Source organism: Sciurus carolinensis, chromosome 15, assembly GCF_902686445.1.
Source record: "Sciurus carolinensis chromosome 15, mSciCar1.2, whole genome shotgun sequence".
NCBI lineage: Eukaryota > Metazoa > Chordata > Mammalia > Rodentia > Sciuridae > Sciurus > Sciurus carolinensis.
Window position 1 is genome coordinate 40698658 of NC_062227.1, and position 12739 is coordinate 40711396.

At 37.5% G+C, this 12739-nt stretch overlaps 1 protein-coding gene across 3 annotated transcripts in view; it reads right to left on the reverse strand.

Moving 5' to 3' along the window:
• The window catches only part of Dsc3 (desmocollin 3), a 49173-nt gene extending 38037 nt beyond the window's left edge, over window positions 1-11136 (reverse strand). For 2 of the 3 annotated variants that reach the window (XM_047526572.1, XM_047526574.1), the window contains exons 1-3: window positions 11027-11044; window positions 10584-10799; window positions 83-167 (exon numbers count right to left, since the gene is read on the reverse strand). In XM_047526572.1, the coding sequence (XP_047382528.1) occupies window positions 83-167; window positions 10584-10799; window positions 11027-11029 (304 nt within the window). In that variant the 5' untranslated portion in view covers window positions 11030-11044. Of the gene's footprint in view, window positions 1-82; window positions 168-10583; window positions 10800-11026 lie in introns of all 3 variants that reach the window. The other variant, XM_047526573.1, reaches the window with a different exon arrangement.
• Window positions 11137-12739: the final 1603 nt, after the last annotated feature.

Here is a 12739-nt window from a genome sequence, read left to right on the forward strand (position 1 = left end):
CATGACTGAAGCCCTGAGTTCAAATCCAGCACCACATTAAAAAAAATCAAAGACATAAAAAGATTGTTTTGTAATTTCTCACCTCTGCCAATAATTTTGTCTGCCTCTATCTTAGAAGGTACTTTAAATATCACCTTTTTGCAGGCTTCACCAGCAAAACTGAAGACCTAGAATAAATAAAGAACACATTAATACAGTACAGAATAAAGAACAAAAACCACCTGAGAATCTCAATAGATGTAGAACAGGCAAATGACAAAATCTAATGCCTATTTACCTAAAAACCCTCAAAAACCTAGGAATCAAAGGAAACTTTCTCAATATGATAAGGAGCATTTTTTATTAATTTTTTATTAATTTGCAACTAATTCCAACTTAATGAAGAAACTTTCCTCTTACATCAGGAAAAAGACAATAATATTCACTATCACTACTTCCATTCAACATTGTACTGAAGCTTCTAGCCAGGAGAATTACACAGAAAATAAAATTAAACCCAAATTGGGAAGGAAGAATTAAAATTGTCTCTATTCACAGATGACATTATCTTATATACAGAAAATCTCAAAAGAATACACTAAAAAAAAAAAAAAAATCCCCCCACCAAAAAAGTTAATGAATTCAGCAAGGTTGAACAGGATACAAATGAACATATAAAAACCAAAGGCCAAATGTTTTCCCTGATAAGTGGAGAATGATATATAATGGGGGTGGGGGTGGGGAATGAGAGAATAATGGGGGAACTTTAGAATATGTAGAAGGAAATGAGAGGGAGGGGGGTATGAAAAATGGTGGAATGAGACAGACATCATTACCCTATGTACATGTATGATTACACAAATGTTATGAATCTACATTGTGTACAACCATGGAAACAAAATGATGTACCCCATTTGTGTACAATGAATCAAAATGCAGTCTACAAAAATTAAAAGCTAAATAAAAATAATAATAATAAAAAAAATTGAAAGAAACTTAAAAAAACCCAAATAAATGGAGATGCATCCTATCTTCATGGATCAGAAGACATGTTCCCCAAACTCATCTACAAATTAATAAAATCCCTATCAACATCTCACTACCTTTTTTGTTTTGAAGAAGTGGACAATTAATCTTATTGAAATGCAAGGAAGTCCAGATAAATTTAACAAAGAACAAGGTTGGAAGACTTACATTTTCCATTTTTGAAACTAACTCTAAAGGTACAATAGATGTCAGAGTTGTAATGGCAACAGGATAATTATGTAAATACATAGAATAGGACTGAAATTCTAGAAATAGAAATAAGTTTTCCCTTGTTGTTAGCTTCCAGAAAGTTCAAGGGAAAGAAATCTGTTTAACACATAGTGCTGGGACAATAAGGTATCCTCATTCAATGAAAGTGAATATGAACCCCTAAATTACACCACACACAAAAATTAACTCAAAATGGATTGCAGACCCAAATGTAAGAACTAAAACTAGTTAAAGGAAAACACCAAAAGCACAGTGATCAGGAAAATTGATAAACACAGTCAAAATTAAAAATGCTTTTCAAATGACAAAGTGAAAACATAATGCAGAGAAAATATTTTCAGATCATATAATACATGACCTATATCAATAATATATAAAGATAACTGATATTTCAATAACAAAGTGACAAATGATACAAAAAATGGGCACAGATACGATCCAAAGAAGATATACAAATGACTCTTACATAGATTAAAGGAGACCCAGCCTCATTAGGTGTTAGGGAAATGCAAATCTAAACCATTATGAGATAACTGCTATGATGGCAAAAATAAACAAGACAGAAAATAACCAGTTGTCAATGAGATTGTGGGGAAAATGGGACCTTCCTGTACTGATAGTGGAAATGTAAAGTGGTGTAGACACTTGGGAAACAGATCAGCAGTTCCCCAAAGAGTGAAACATAAACTCAGGAAATGATTCGATAAACCCACTCTGTCTAAAAGAAATGAAGACCTATGTCCACATAAAAGCCTGGATGTCGGGGTTTCCGGGACCCCCAGCCTTGAGCACGGTCAAGATGGCGCCTGGCGCTGAGCCAAAAGCGGCCAGCTATACAGTAAACAACCAGCGAATTCCAATGATTGGCTAGTTAACGATGTGATTAGAGCATGCCCCCCTCGTGTACCTATTCTATGCCTGCAGCTGTCCGCGGGTTTACCTCGTGTGCTCTCCCCTGATTGGTTGAAGTGTATATAAGCTTGATGGGTGGGGGAGTAGGGAAGCTGAAGCTGAGAGTAAGAAGAAGCTGCTGAGAGTAGAAAGAAGCTGAGAGTAGGAGTAGAAGCGAGGAAGAAGAGTGCGAGCGAGGGTGAGAGCCGAGTGGGAGAAGCGGAGCGACCGGAGCAGGCGAGAGTTAAGCAGAGGGAAAGAGAGCGAGAGAAAGAAAAGAGAGAAGGGGATAGAAAAGAGGGAAAGAAAGGAAGACTGTGCACAATAAACTTCCAAAGCTTCAGATGTTTGTCGTGTCTCTCTCTGCGGGCAGAGGGAACGTGATACCTGGACATGACTATTCATAGCAGCATTATTCACAAGAAGTATAAAAAACTCACATGTACATCTACTGATGAATGGATAGCAAAATGTGATATACTGGTAGAGTATTATTCAGCCTTTAAAAAAAATCAAAATACTGATGCATGCTACCACATAGACAAACCTAAAAAATAATTATGCCCAGTAAAAAAAAAAATGAGCAAGAGGATTCCTGCTGTATAATTTCATTATATGAAATGCCTCCAAATGGCAACTATATAGAGACAGATTAGTAGTTGCCTAGAGCTAAGGGTAGAAATGGGAAGTGATTGTAAATGGGCATGAGGCTTCTTTATAAGACAATGGAAATGTTATAAAATTAAATTGTAGTAATGGTTTTTCATTCTGTGGGCCTGATAAAATTTATTGAATTATGAATTATGAATTATGCATGTAACAGGTAATTTTTTTGAAATGTAAATTAAAACTCAATAAAGCTTTTTTAACAAACAAGAGAATACATCATGGATAGAGCAATGATTCTTTCCACATCCAGTATCCAAATTGGCAGTGAAAGGCTTTTTCAAATTAAAAAATTTGCATAAGAGATTTTAGAAATATACAATGGAAAAATAAAGTCTATTTGTTCTGATATAATCAAATGTAAAACATTTCTACACAAAGCTGAAATATTAACTCATGATAACTAAAAATGTGTATATGTATGTGCACATGTAATGTATATGTATATACACAATCAAAATTCTATACTAATGTTTCTTTTAATTATTTCTCTATATTAACAGTTATACTGCTTTCCTTTTTTTTCCATTACAGATGATACTGCACTGAGAAGTCTCACAGGTGCAAGATATTAGAATTCATGTCAGTGATAGAAATTGCTGTTCTGTCTATGAACACCTTCAGTTTCATTAACTGTTGCTAAGTGACTCTCCAAAGCACTAATATTAACTTACATTCATGCCCCAGAGTACTAAATCTCTTATTTCTCATATCCCTTCCCACAATTAAATTTATGACTCTCATTTTCTTAAGTTTTCCTGAGACTGTCTTTTTCTGTTTTTATTTGCCATTTATCTTCTGAAATTGTTCTAGCTGCATCATTTAACCATCTATCTATTAATTTCTTCTCTTTTTAATTTATTTTTTGCTTGTAGGTCAGTGTGGCTTGCATTTTAACTGTCTCAGTGCATCTTCTGATAAACAGTACCTCAACATTAGTTAACTTTATTATTCATTGCCTTGGACTTTTTAATCAACTTTTTAAATCATTTCTTCTGGTTTGTGTTTTGCATAAAATTTAAAAATTCTTCTATCCTGTCATAAATACATTATCCAATATTCTCTTATGAAAATTTTAAAGTTGTTCCCAGCTTTTCAGTGTCTACCTATCTGGAATGTACTTTGTGAATGAGTTTTTCTGGCTACCTCGTCTTACTTGTTGCTGTATAGATAGCCAATGTCTCAGAACTGTCATACCAACCCTTTCTTTCTGAACTGAGAATGCTGTATCTGTAATATGAGTCATTCCCCAAAAGCAAATCTGTCTCCAGGTTTTCTACACTATTTCATCTGTATGCATGTTCATCTGTCCATCACAACAATATAGTTTTCATCAATATAGCTTTATAACCAATCTTGGTATTTGTTATGGTGACCCCAATCCCTCTCATCTACCTTTAAAGTATCTTTGCACTTTTCAACCTTCTACTCTTTCAAGATTTTTTATGATCAGCTGACTAAGTTCCATAAATTTTTTATGAAACATTAATATAGCTATTTAAGGAGAATTGAGCATGTTAGGACTATTTAGTCTTTCCATTCATTTTCATTTACTTCTCAGGTAATTTTTTGCCTTTCAGTAAAGTATTGTGTTTTTTGCTATAAAGTGCTTTCACATATTTGTTGGATTAATTTTAGATATATCAATGGTTTATTGATATATTGAATAGGATTCCTCTTAGCCTTTATTTTCTAATTCTGTTGATAGTTTATAGAAATGTCTTCTGAAATGGGTCTCACATCCAGGAAACTTGCCTACTTTTATTACAGCAGTTTATCAAAAGATACTGTTGGTTCTTCCATGGAAATAATCCTATAGTCAGCAAAATGACAATAAAATTTCTTTTAATTCTCTACCTCTTTTATTGTTGTTACTATTTTTTTTCTCATGTGCTCATTTGAACTTTCAGTAGAAGGCTAAATAGAACATTGCTAGAGTGAACATACTGGCATTGTTTCTAACTTTAAAAAGAATATTTTTACCATTTCACAACTAATTATGAGTCTTATTCTTTTTTTCTTCATTATATTCATTCCTGTTTTTTAAAGTATGCTTTATTAACTGAAGGAAGTCCATTCCCTATATTCCTAGTTTGATAAGAATTTCTTTAAAGATACATTAAAATTTTCAACCTATTTTGAAGTGAGTACAGTTTTTCTCTTTCAATATGTTAAAATATAAAAATAGATTTTCTAACAAAAACCATCTTCACTTTCTTGGGATAAACCTCACATGGATATGATAGATTCTTAAATACACTGTTGATTTGGGGGACAGCTATTTATTTCAGTATTTCACATCTATGATCTCCACAGATGAGATAAGGCTACTCTTTTTCAACTTCATACAATCCTCATAAAATGAATTAAGAATTTCACCCTTTTCTCTTCTATCAAACAATTTACATAAGATAGGGATAATCAGATTCACATAATTTTGGAATAGTTCACTTCTTATTATAGATCCCAGCCTGGTTTATGCAGTGTGTGTGTATGCAGATACTTGGCTTCTAATTCCATTTCTTTCATGGCTATAAATCTATTTAGATTCTGTGTACTCCCTCAAGTCGATGTTGGTAATTTGCCCTTTGTAGGCTATTGCTTGCTTTCTGCTTTCTAGTTGACTGGAACAATATATTAACATTATTTTAACATTGCTTTTCTCCATAACTATCTTCTTTTTGTTCTAAAATTGCTTTATCTGAGCCTTCTCTGTATTTTTACTCACTTCATTATAGAGGGTTTATCTATGCTTTTAAAGAGCATTTGTTTTCTTGATTCTATTGTTTTTTTTTTTTTTAGTTCTCTACAAAATATACTATCAATGCAAAAGATTGCTCATAGCATATGTTTTAATTAAGAAGAAAATTAGTAATAAAAATCTTACATTCAAGGTTAAGAAACAGAACATTACTCCTATTTTCAAAGTTCCTATATACTGAAGGTCCTATTACTACTATTTTCCAAATTCCTATATATTGAAACCCCTCTATCCAATTGCCTTTCCTTCCATCCCTCAACTCCCAAATTCATGTAACCACTGATTGATGACTTTTGTGTTCATCATCTATTTCTCTGCTTTTGCTTAGTTTTATGCCATGTATCTGTGTCCCTAAAGAAGATATAATTTTATTTTGCCAAGATTTGCCTTTTAAATCTATAAAGTCATATGCTAATTGTATCCAACTTGCTTTCTTTACTAAAAATTGCATTTGTGAAATTTATCCATGCTGAGGATAAAACATTAGTTAATTCATTTTTATTGCTGTATCATACAACATTACAAAAAATATACAGTGAATTGACCAATATAATTTTTAAAAGGAATAACATGAATACGTAGATCTGAGTTATTATTTTTCTTGAAGTTATAAATATAGTAATTAAAACTATATTTTTGGGTGAATTAGATATATTATTCAAAATAAAATAAAGTAAAAATACTGCAAAGTTGTCGTTAACAAAATTAATGACCTTTAAAGGTATTTTAAAAATCACTCTGTATAAAGATTGCTTAACAACAAATGCAATATACAAAAAACTTCAATTTTTAAAATATTTTTTTTGGACCCACCATTTGAGCCAGTTATCCCACTCCTTGGTTTATACTCAAAGGACTTAAAATCAGCATACTACAGTAATGCATCCACGCCAATGTTCATAGCAGCTCAATTCATAATAGCTAGATTGTGGAACCAACTTAGATGCCCTTCAATAGATGAATGGATAAAGAAACTGTGGTATATATATATACAATGGACTATTATTCAGCCATGAAGAAGAATTATAATATGGCATTTACAGATAAATGGATGGAACTGGAGAATATCATGCTAAGTGAAATAAGTCAATCCCAAAAAACCAAAGGCCAAATGTTTTCCCTGGTAAGTGGATGATGATACATAATAAGGGTGCAGAGGTAGGGGGTGAGAGAAGAATGGAGGAACTTTAGATTATATAGAGGGAAATAAGAAGGAAGGGGTGCGGGACTATGAAAAATGGTGGAATGAGACAGACATCATCACACTATGTACATGTACGATTACATGAATGGTATGAATCTACATTGTGCACAACTATAGAAATGAAAATTTGTACCCCATTTGTGTACAATGAATCAAAATGCAGTTTGTAAAAATAAAAAAGTTTAAAATATGACAAAAACTTTTAAAAATTGAAGTTTTTATATATTAATGAATTATATATTTTACAATTTGAGTAAAAAGTTTAAAGGAGACTCTCAGAAGTAAATATCTGACTTATAAAACCTATAGTTATAAGTAACTTGAAATGTAACAAATTTAGTTTTAAAATATAACATACAGCATGGCCTACTGCAACCTGGAAAAAATAGTTTTATTTTACAGTACTTTATAAATTTCATTAATGGTATGAGTGCACTATTATCAGAAAAGTCATTAAATTCTGATAAAAAGATCTAATGCCAAAGACAGCGAAAACTAAAATTATCTGTAATCATTTTGCGTTACTCCATTATGTGAACTGAATACGCAGAGGTTTTCTACATGTTATCTTTCTTTGATAGAAGAAAAAGAAGTTGAAGAATGGGGCTAGGTATGGTTTAGTGGTAGAGTGTCCAAGCATGCAGGTAGCCCTGGGCTTGATCCCCAGCACTTAAAAGAAAATAAAAGAAAAGGAGGAGATGTGTGTGGTGTCTGATATATAAAGGGGATCCTCTTGACTGAGCATAAAGATAATAGAATTTTAAACTTTTCATTTCTCCTGTGGACACTCACCTTCTACAAAATGGAAATATAACCTTTCAACTAGTTAGCACTTAGAAGGCAAATGGTGAAATTTACCTCTCTACAAGTCTCAGAACTTAGGTCATTCTAATAAATTTCCTTCTAACCAATCTCATTTTAAGATGGGAATTCTGGTTAAAAGGAAAGTATGATTAACTGCAAGTGCCATATATGGAAGACAACTGCTGTGGGGATTACAACAGGATCAAAAAATGTGCCTGGGTGTACATTCATTTAGTCATTCCAAAGTGGCTTCTGGATCTAGCTGCCTCTCAATATGGACATCAACAACCTTGTGTTACAAAGGTAACTAATAATGCATCAGCCTAAATATGTCCTAGAACTTTGACTTTCTTAAGATTATGGTTGTAAAACTACTTCTCATTAACTTACTTTATTTGCCTAAATTTTTTTCATGAGCATATGTCAGTATAAGTTGTTGTAGTTCCTTTTATTTAAAAAAGTGAGTATGTCAAAAAAGTCTGATAAAGGATTCACACACCATTCTCATTAATTAATGTTATAAAACCTGAAAAGAAATACACATTTGTCAACACCAGTTGCAGGTAAGGTTCATATATATTCCAAGGGGGAAAAGTACATTAGTGTAAGAGGGAGGGGCTCATATGCCAAATGTTATGACTTCAGGTTCTTTGGAGTCCTCTTAGCAAAATGATAGACTGTATCCAAGAATATACCATTTATAGGATATAAATGGAAATGAAACCATTCTCAAGGTACATTTGATATGGAGAACACTTATTTTAAACAATCCTACTATTTGTAACATTCAGAAGACAATTGATCTAATGCATACTAGTTTTCACCATCCCTAATAATTTTTCTTTTTAAAAGAAAAAACACTTGGAAAGACACTTAAAAACTTTAAACAGTGAGATTGTCCAATATGTTTCCATCCCATTTTTCTCCTCTCTTCAGTTTTTGAGTGTGTTCAATAGAAAGTCTCTAATGGCAGGTTGAGGAAAGAGCAGGGGGCAAAGAAGCAAGAAAAGAAAAGTGAAAATTGGAAAGTTTCCTCTACCTCCTGGGACAGCCCCTGCGAAGGCTAACATGTTAGAAATCTCAGATTTGTGTTAAAGACTTTGTTTGAAAAGCTGTCTCCTTAGAACAAGCAAGTGTTTTTGAAGAGATCCATTAGTTTCTAGAAACTGAAAAGTGTTTCTAAAATGCTGTGCCATTAATGCTCCATTAATGATATGCTCAAAAGTTGGAAGTCATATGAGTCAATAACATAAAAAAAAAAAAAAAAGAGAGAGAGTCAACTGAGATCTTAAGTTACCCATCCCGACTCAAAGAATTTGTAAACTGGGGGTTGCAGATGAAAGAAACTACCATTCTGTGTCAACTCTCCAGTATTCAAGTCTCCAAACATACTACTTAATTTAAACTCTATGAAATTCCTTTTCAAGATAATCCTAAACGAGTATGTCGGAGACCAGAGCTGAAGTTTTTTCTACTTGGTTCACTTGCACCTTCTTGCGCAGATGTACCCCGTACCCCTATCCCAGTCGGGACAGCTGGGTGTTTTCAGCGCCCTCCCCAGAGTCAATATTGGGAATCCTGGCAACAGTACCTGCAGTTTCTTCTCCCCATTCCCTAATCCCTTCTCAGAGAAAACACAAAACACCCAATTCAAGGTCTTTAGATATAAATACTGGATATGCTTTCAAAATATCGCAAACACATTTTGCCAGCAGTTCCCATGATTAAGGAGTAAGTTCTTGAACTCATTTGTGGAAAGAGTTGCAGCGCTGGTCATGCGCTTATTTGTACAATTCCTTGCCCGCAGATATATCTTACTTCACAACTACCAATCCAGTATTCCTAGCTCACTCATTTAAAGAGAGGATAAAGTTTGGGCCCACTCGTCCAATCTGAGGGAACCCAGACCCGCTTGACCAGAGTGGACCCACTTGGTAGACGCTCATAGTCCTCTTGCCCTCCGGACCTCAGCCCATGTTTGGACAAGAAAAGACCGCAGCTCTTTCCCCTAGGTCCCAAATGCCACTCTGGTTCAGTTTTAAGTTTCACAGGTAACTGCTGTCAGATTTCCCAGTTTTTATTTTCAAGACTCCTGGGTTCTGGGCGAATTGTCCCTAACTCTCTGTCCAGGAGAATCCTGTCCTCAGTCGCAGGATTTCAGGGCAAAGGAGGCACATAGTGGGTCTATGCATGCCCACAGTGCTTCCCTCAGAATCGAACTAAGTACCACCCCATCCCACCGCATCCTACCTCATCCCAACCCACCTTGACTTCAGTTCTCCGCCCCACCCCAGTCCTATAGCCATAACGCGCTACCACCCGGCCCCCAATAGCAACCCTTGCCCGGCCTTCCCACACCCTCGCTCCCCAGACAGACACCGCCGCCGGCTGACTGACGCGGGGGTGGATAATTTGGGCGAACTCCTGAATAACCTTTAGGAGAGGCATAGCCAAGAAACCCGTTTCTCAGAGAAAACCCTGCAGGGTACACAAGGGAACCGGTACTGCCACTCCATTCACAACCGTCCCCATCCGAGGTCAACTAGGACCCTGGGCAGGGCGAGGAAAGGCACTTTGTTGAGCCCCATTTCATGTCTGTCTTTGCTCCTTCCAGGATTCTAACTGACCAACAATCATTCTTTGTCCCTTTCCACACGAAGGCGCGCCCAGTCACCTTTCCCAGCCCAGCCTACGAGCCAGGAGAGTCCGGCGAGTCCCAGTCCCCTGCTACCTGCGATGGTTCCCACCCAAGTGCTGAGGAGTTGGAAAGCAACGCAGAATTCATACAATTAGGCTAAAAAATCTGGGCATACAGCTGCCCCTCAAAGACCCGTTTGTTTCCCCCATCCTTCAAAACTGAACTTGGGGCCAGTATCTGCCCCCCAGAATTGAGCCGAACAGTGGATGTTACCTTTCGGTCCATTTGGTCCCCTACCGCCCCATGCCACCCATCCGCAGCGACCAAGACCGATTGACCTCCTCCGCCATCCCGGCTCCATAAGACAGGGACCGATGGCTCACCAAGAGGGTCAGCAGCAGTTGCAAGCAGAGGGCTTCGCACAGTGGATCCCGGAGGCGGGCGGCTGCCATCCCAGCGCTGGACAGTGGCAGAAGAACACGGGCGCCGGGCAGCGTAACCGAGAGCAAGCGCGCGCGGGAGGAGCTTTGCTGGCTGTTGCTTGTCTTGAAGTCGTTTTGGCCTCTCTCAGGCTTGTCTGCCCCGGAGCGTGTTCTCTCCTGAAATCGGATTGGACCCAGGAAACTTAGAGCAGCCCCTCCTAGTTATTTCTCAAGTTTTATCACCGCCGGAGCCACTGGGGAGCTGCCTCAGCCTGCCACCTCGCTCCCCGCGGCCGTCCCGGCGCTCGCTCTCGGGAAAGCGGTCCCAGGCCCACCCTCTGCCGGTTCTCCCACACCCCTCGTCTGCCCAGCGGGGAGCCGCCCAGATCGTCCCGGGGCGTCACCATCGCTGACGCTGCGCTGCGCTGAGCATTCCCACTGCAGAACCCAGATCTGCCTGCCCCAACTCGGGCCCTCGTGGGTGCCAGGAACACCTTGTGATTGGATCAGCAGTTTCTCCCATCGGCTCCCGAACAAATTCTGGGCAATGTCGTGTTTGAACAAAATAAATATATTGTCTCCGGAATGTGTCTAACAGGACACGATAAAGAACTGAAGGAAAACTATCTCAAGTGGCATGAATAAGCTGCATTTGGTGTGCCAGATATTAAAACCAAGTAAAAGAAATTCTGATCCAATGATTTTTTACACACTAAAAATGTTAGTGATTACACTAAGAGTGTATTTACTGACAAGTTTTGTGGCCTTATATGAACCTTCTAAGAAAGAGTTTGTCCTTAAATATGAATCAGTGGTCTGGTGCTTACTTGCATAATTGTATTAAGATGAAAAATTTCAATTTGTGGTCAAAGGAAAATCTGCTGCACAAAAACTACTCTAAAATGAGGCCCTCAAATTTAATATCATTCAATGTGTTTCAGGTTTGAAAGTCCACCAGGCATTACCTGGAGGTTTGCAGGAAAGGAAATAATAAAACCCAGAACTGCCCAAAACAATTCAAAATCTAGGAGAGAAGGGAGGCTATCATCAAAACGCACAATGCATAGTTTATAATAGTACATGCTGTTATTTCTTCAGTTCTCTCTAAACTGGATTTATGTTTCCTAATCCCGGACAGGGCCGGATTCAGGAGCAAAACCCTCTCAGAAATGTGCTGCTGTTCCTCAAAGACCATTCAAAAGTTTGGAGGTCAGAACACAAAGACAGTCCAGAAACATTAAGGAAAAAGCGGTGATGGACTTCATTCATCTCAACCTGGCCATTTCTAATAGACTCCTTGTCTAAGTCATGTATTCCAGAAGGTTTAGGATTTCCCTGAAACTCCTGAGTCTCATTTCTCAGGACTCAGGCACCATAAGTTCAGCTGCCCAGTTTCATCTCTGAGACACCTGAGACATCCATCAGAGAAAATCTGTTTGAAAGGAACTTCCAGGCTCAGAGAAAGGGCTCCAAACTTCTTTCCACTCCAGCATTTTCACCTCCCATCCTCCAAATCTTCAGCTTTGCCCATGACCTGGGAGAAAGTTTCTCAAAGTCTCTTTCAGCCCCAGGCAGTTTTTGGAAACACAGTGGAATTGGCTTCTCAGAAACACGCGTGAAGAAAGGAGATGCCAACACCAATCACCCAATACTCTCTCTCCAACTTGGGATTCACCATTAAAGCAAAGAGTTGGGCAAAGGGGTTGGAGAATTAAAGTAAAGGGCTGAGGTGTTAGGAAATTGTGGAACAGAGGTTCCTTACCTGAAGAAGGTTTGAGGAAGCAAAGATGCTTGAGGTAAGAACAGAGAAAGAGGGAAGGGTAAGAGAATGTTCCAGGCAAATGGAAGAGGAGCAGGACTTGAGTAGCTCTGAAGAGACGGGTGACAGTTTTTTACATCAAGGAAGGAGGAGACAAAAAATTCTCATTCTGGCCAGATTCTGGCTGGGAATCTAGCCAAAACGAGAGGCTCCGAACCAACTACGCTGAAGACTGAATTTCATTCTGGTAGAAATGGAGTACAAGCCCTCAATGTGTAAAAAGAGTTGCTAAATACTGTTACAGAATTAATCACTGGGTCAGTTTATACATTATTATTAATGAACCTGTTTGTAACTT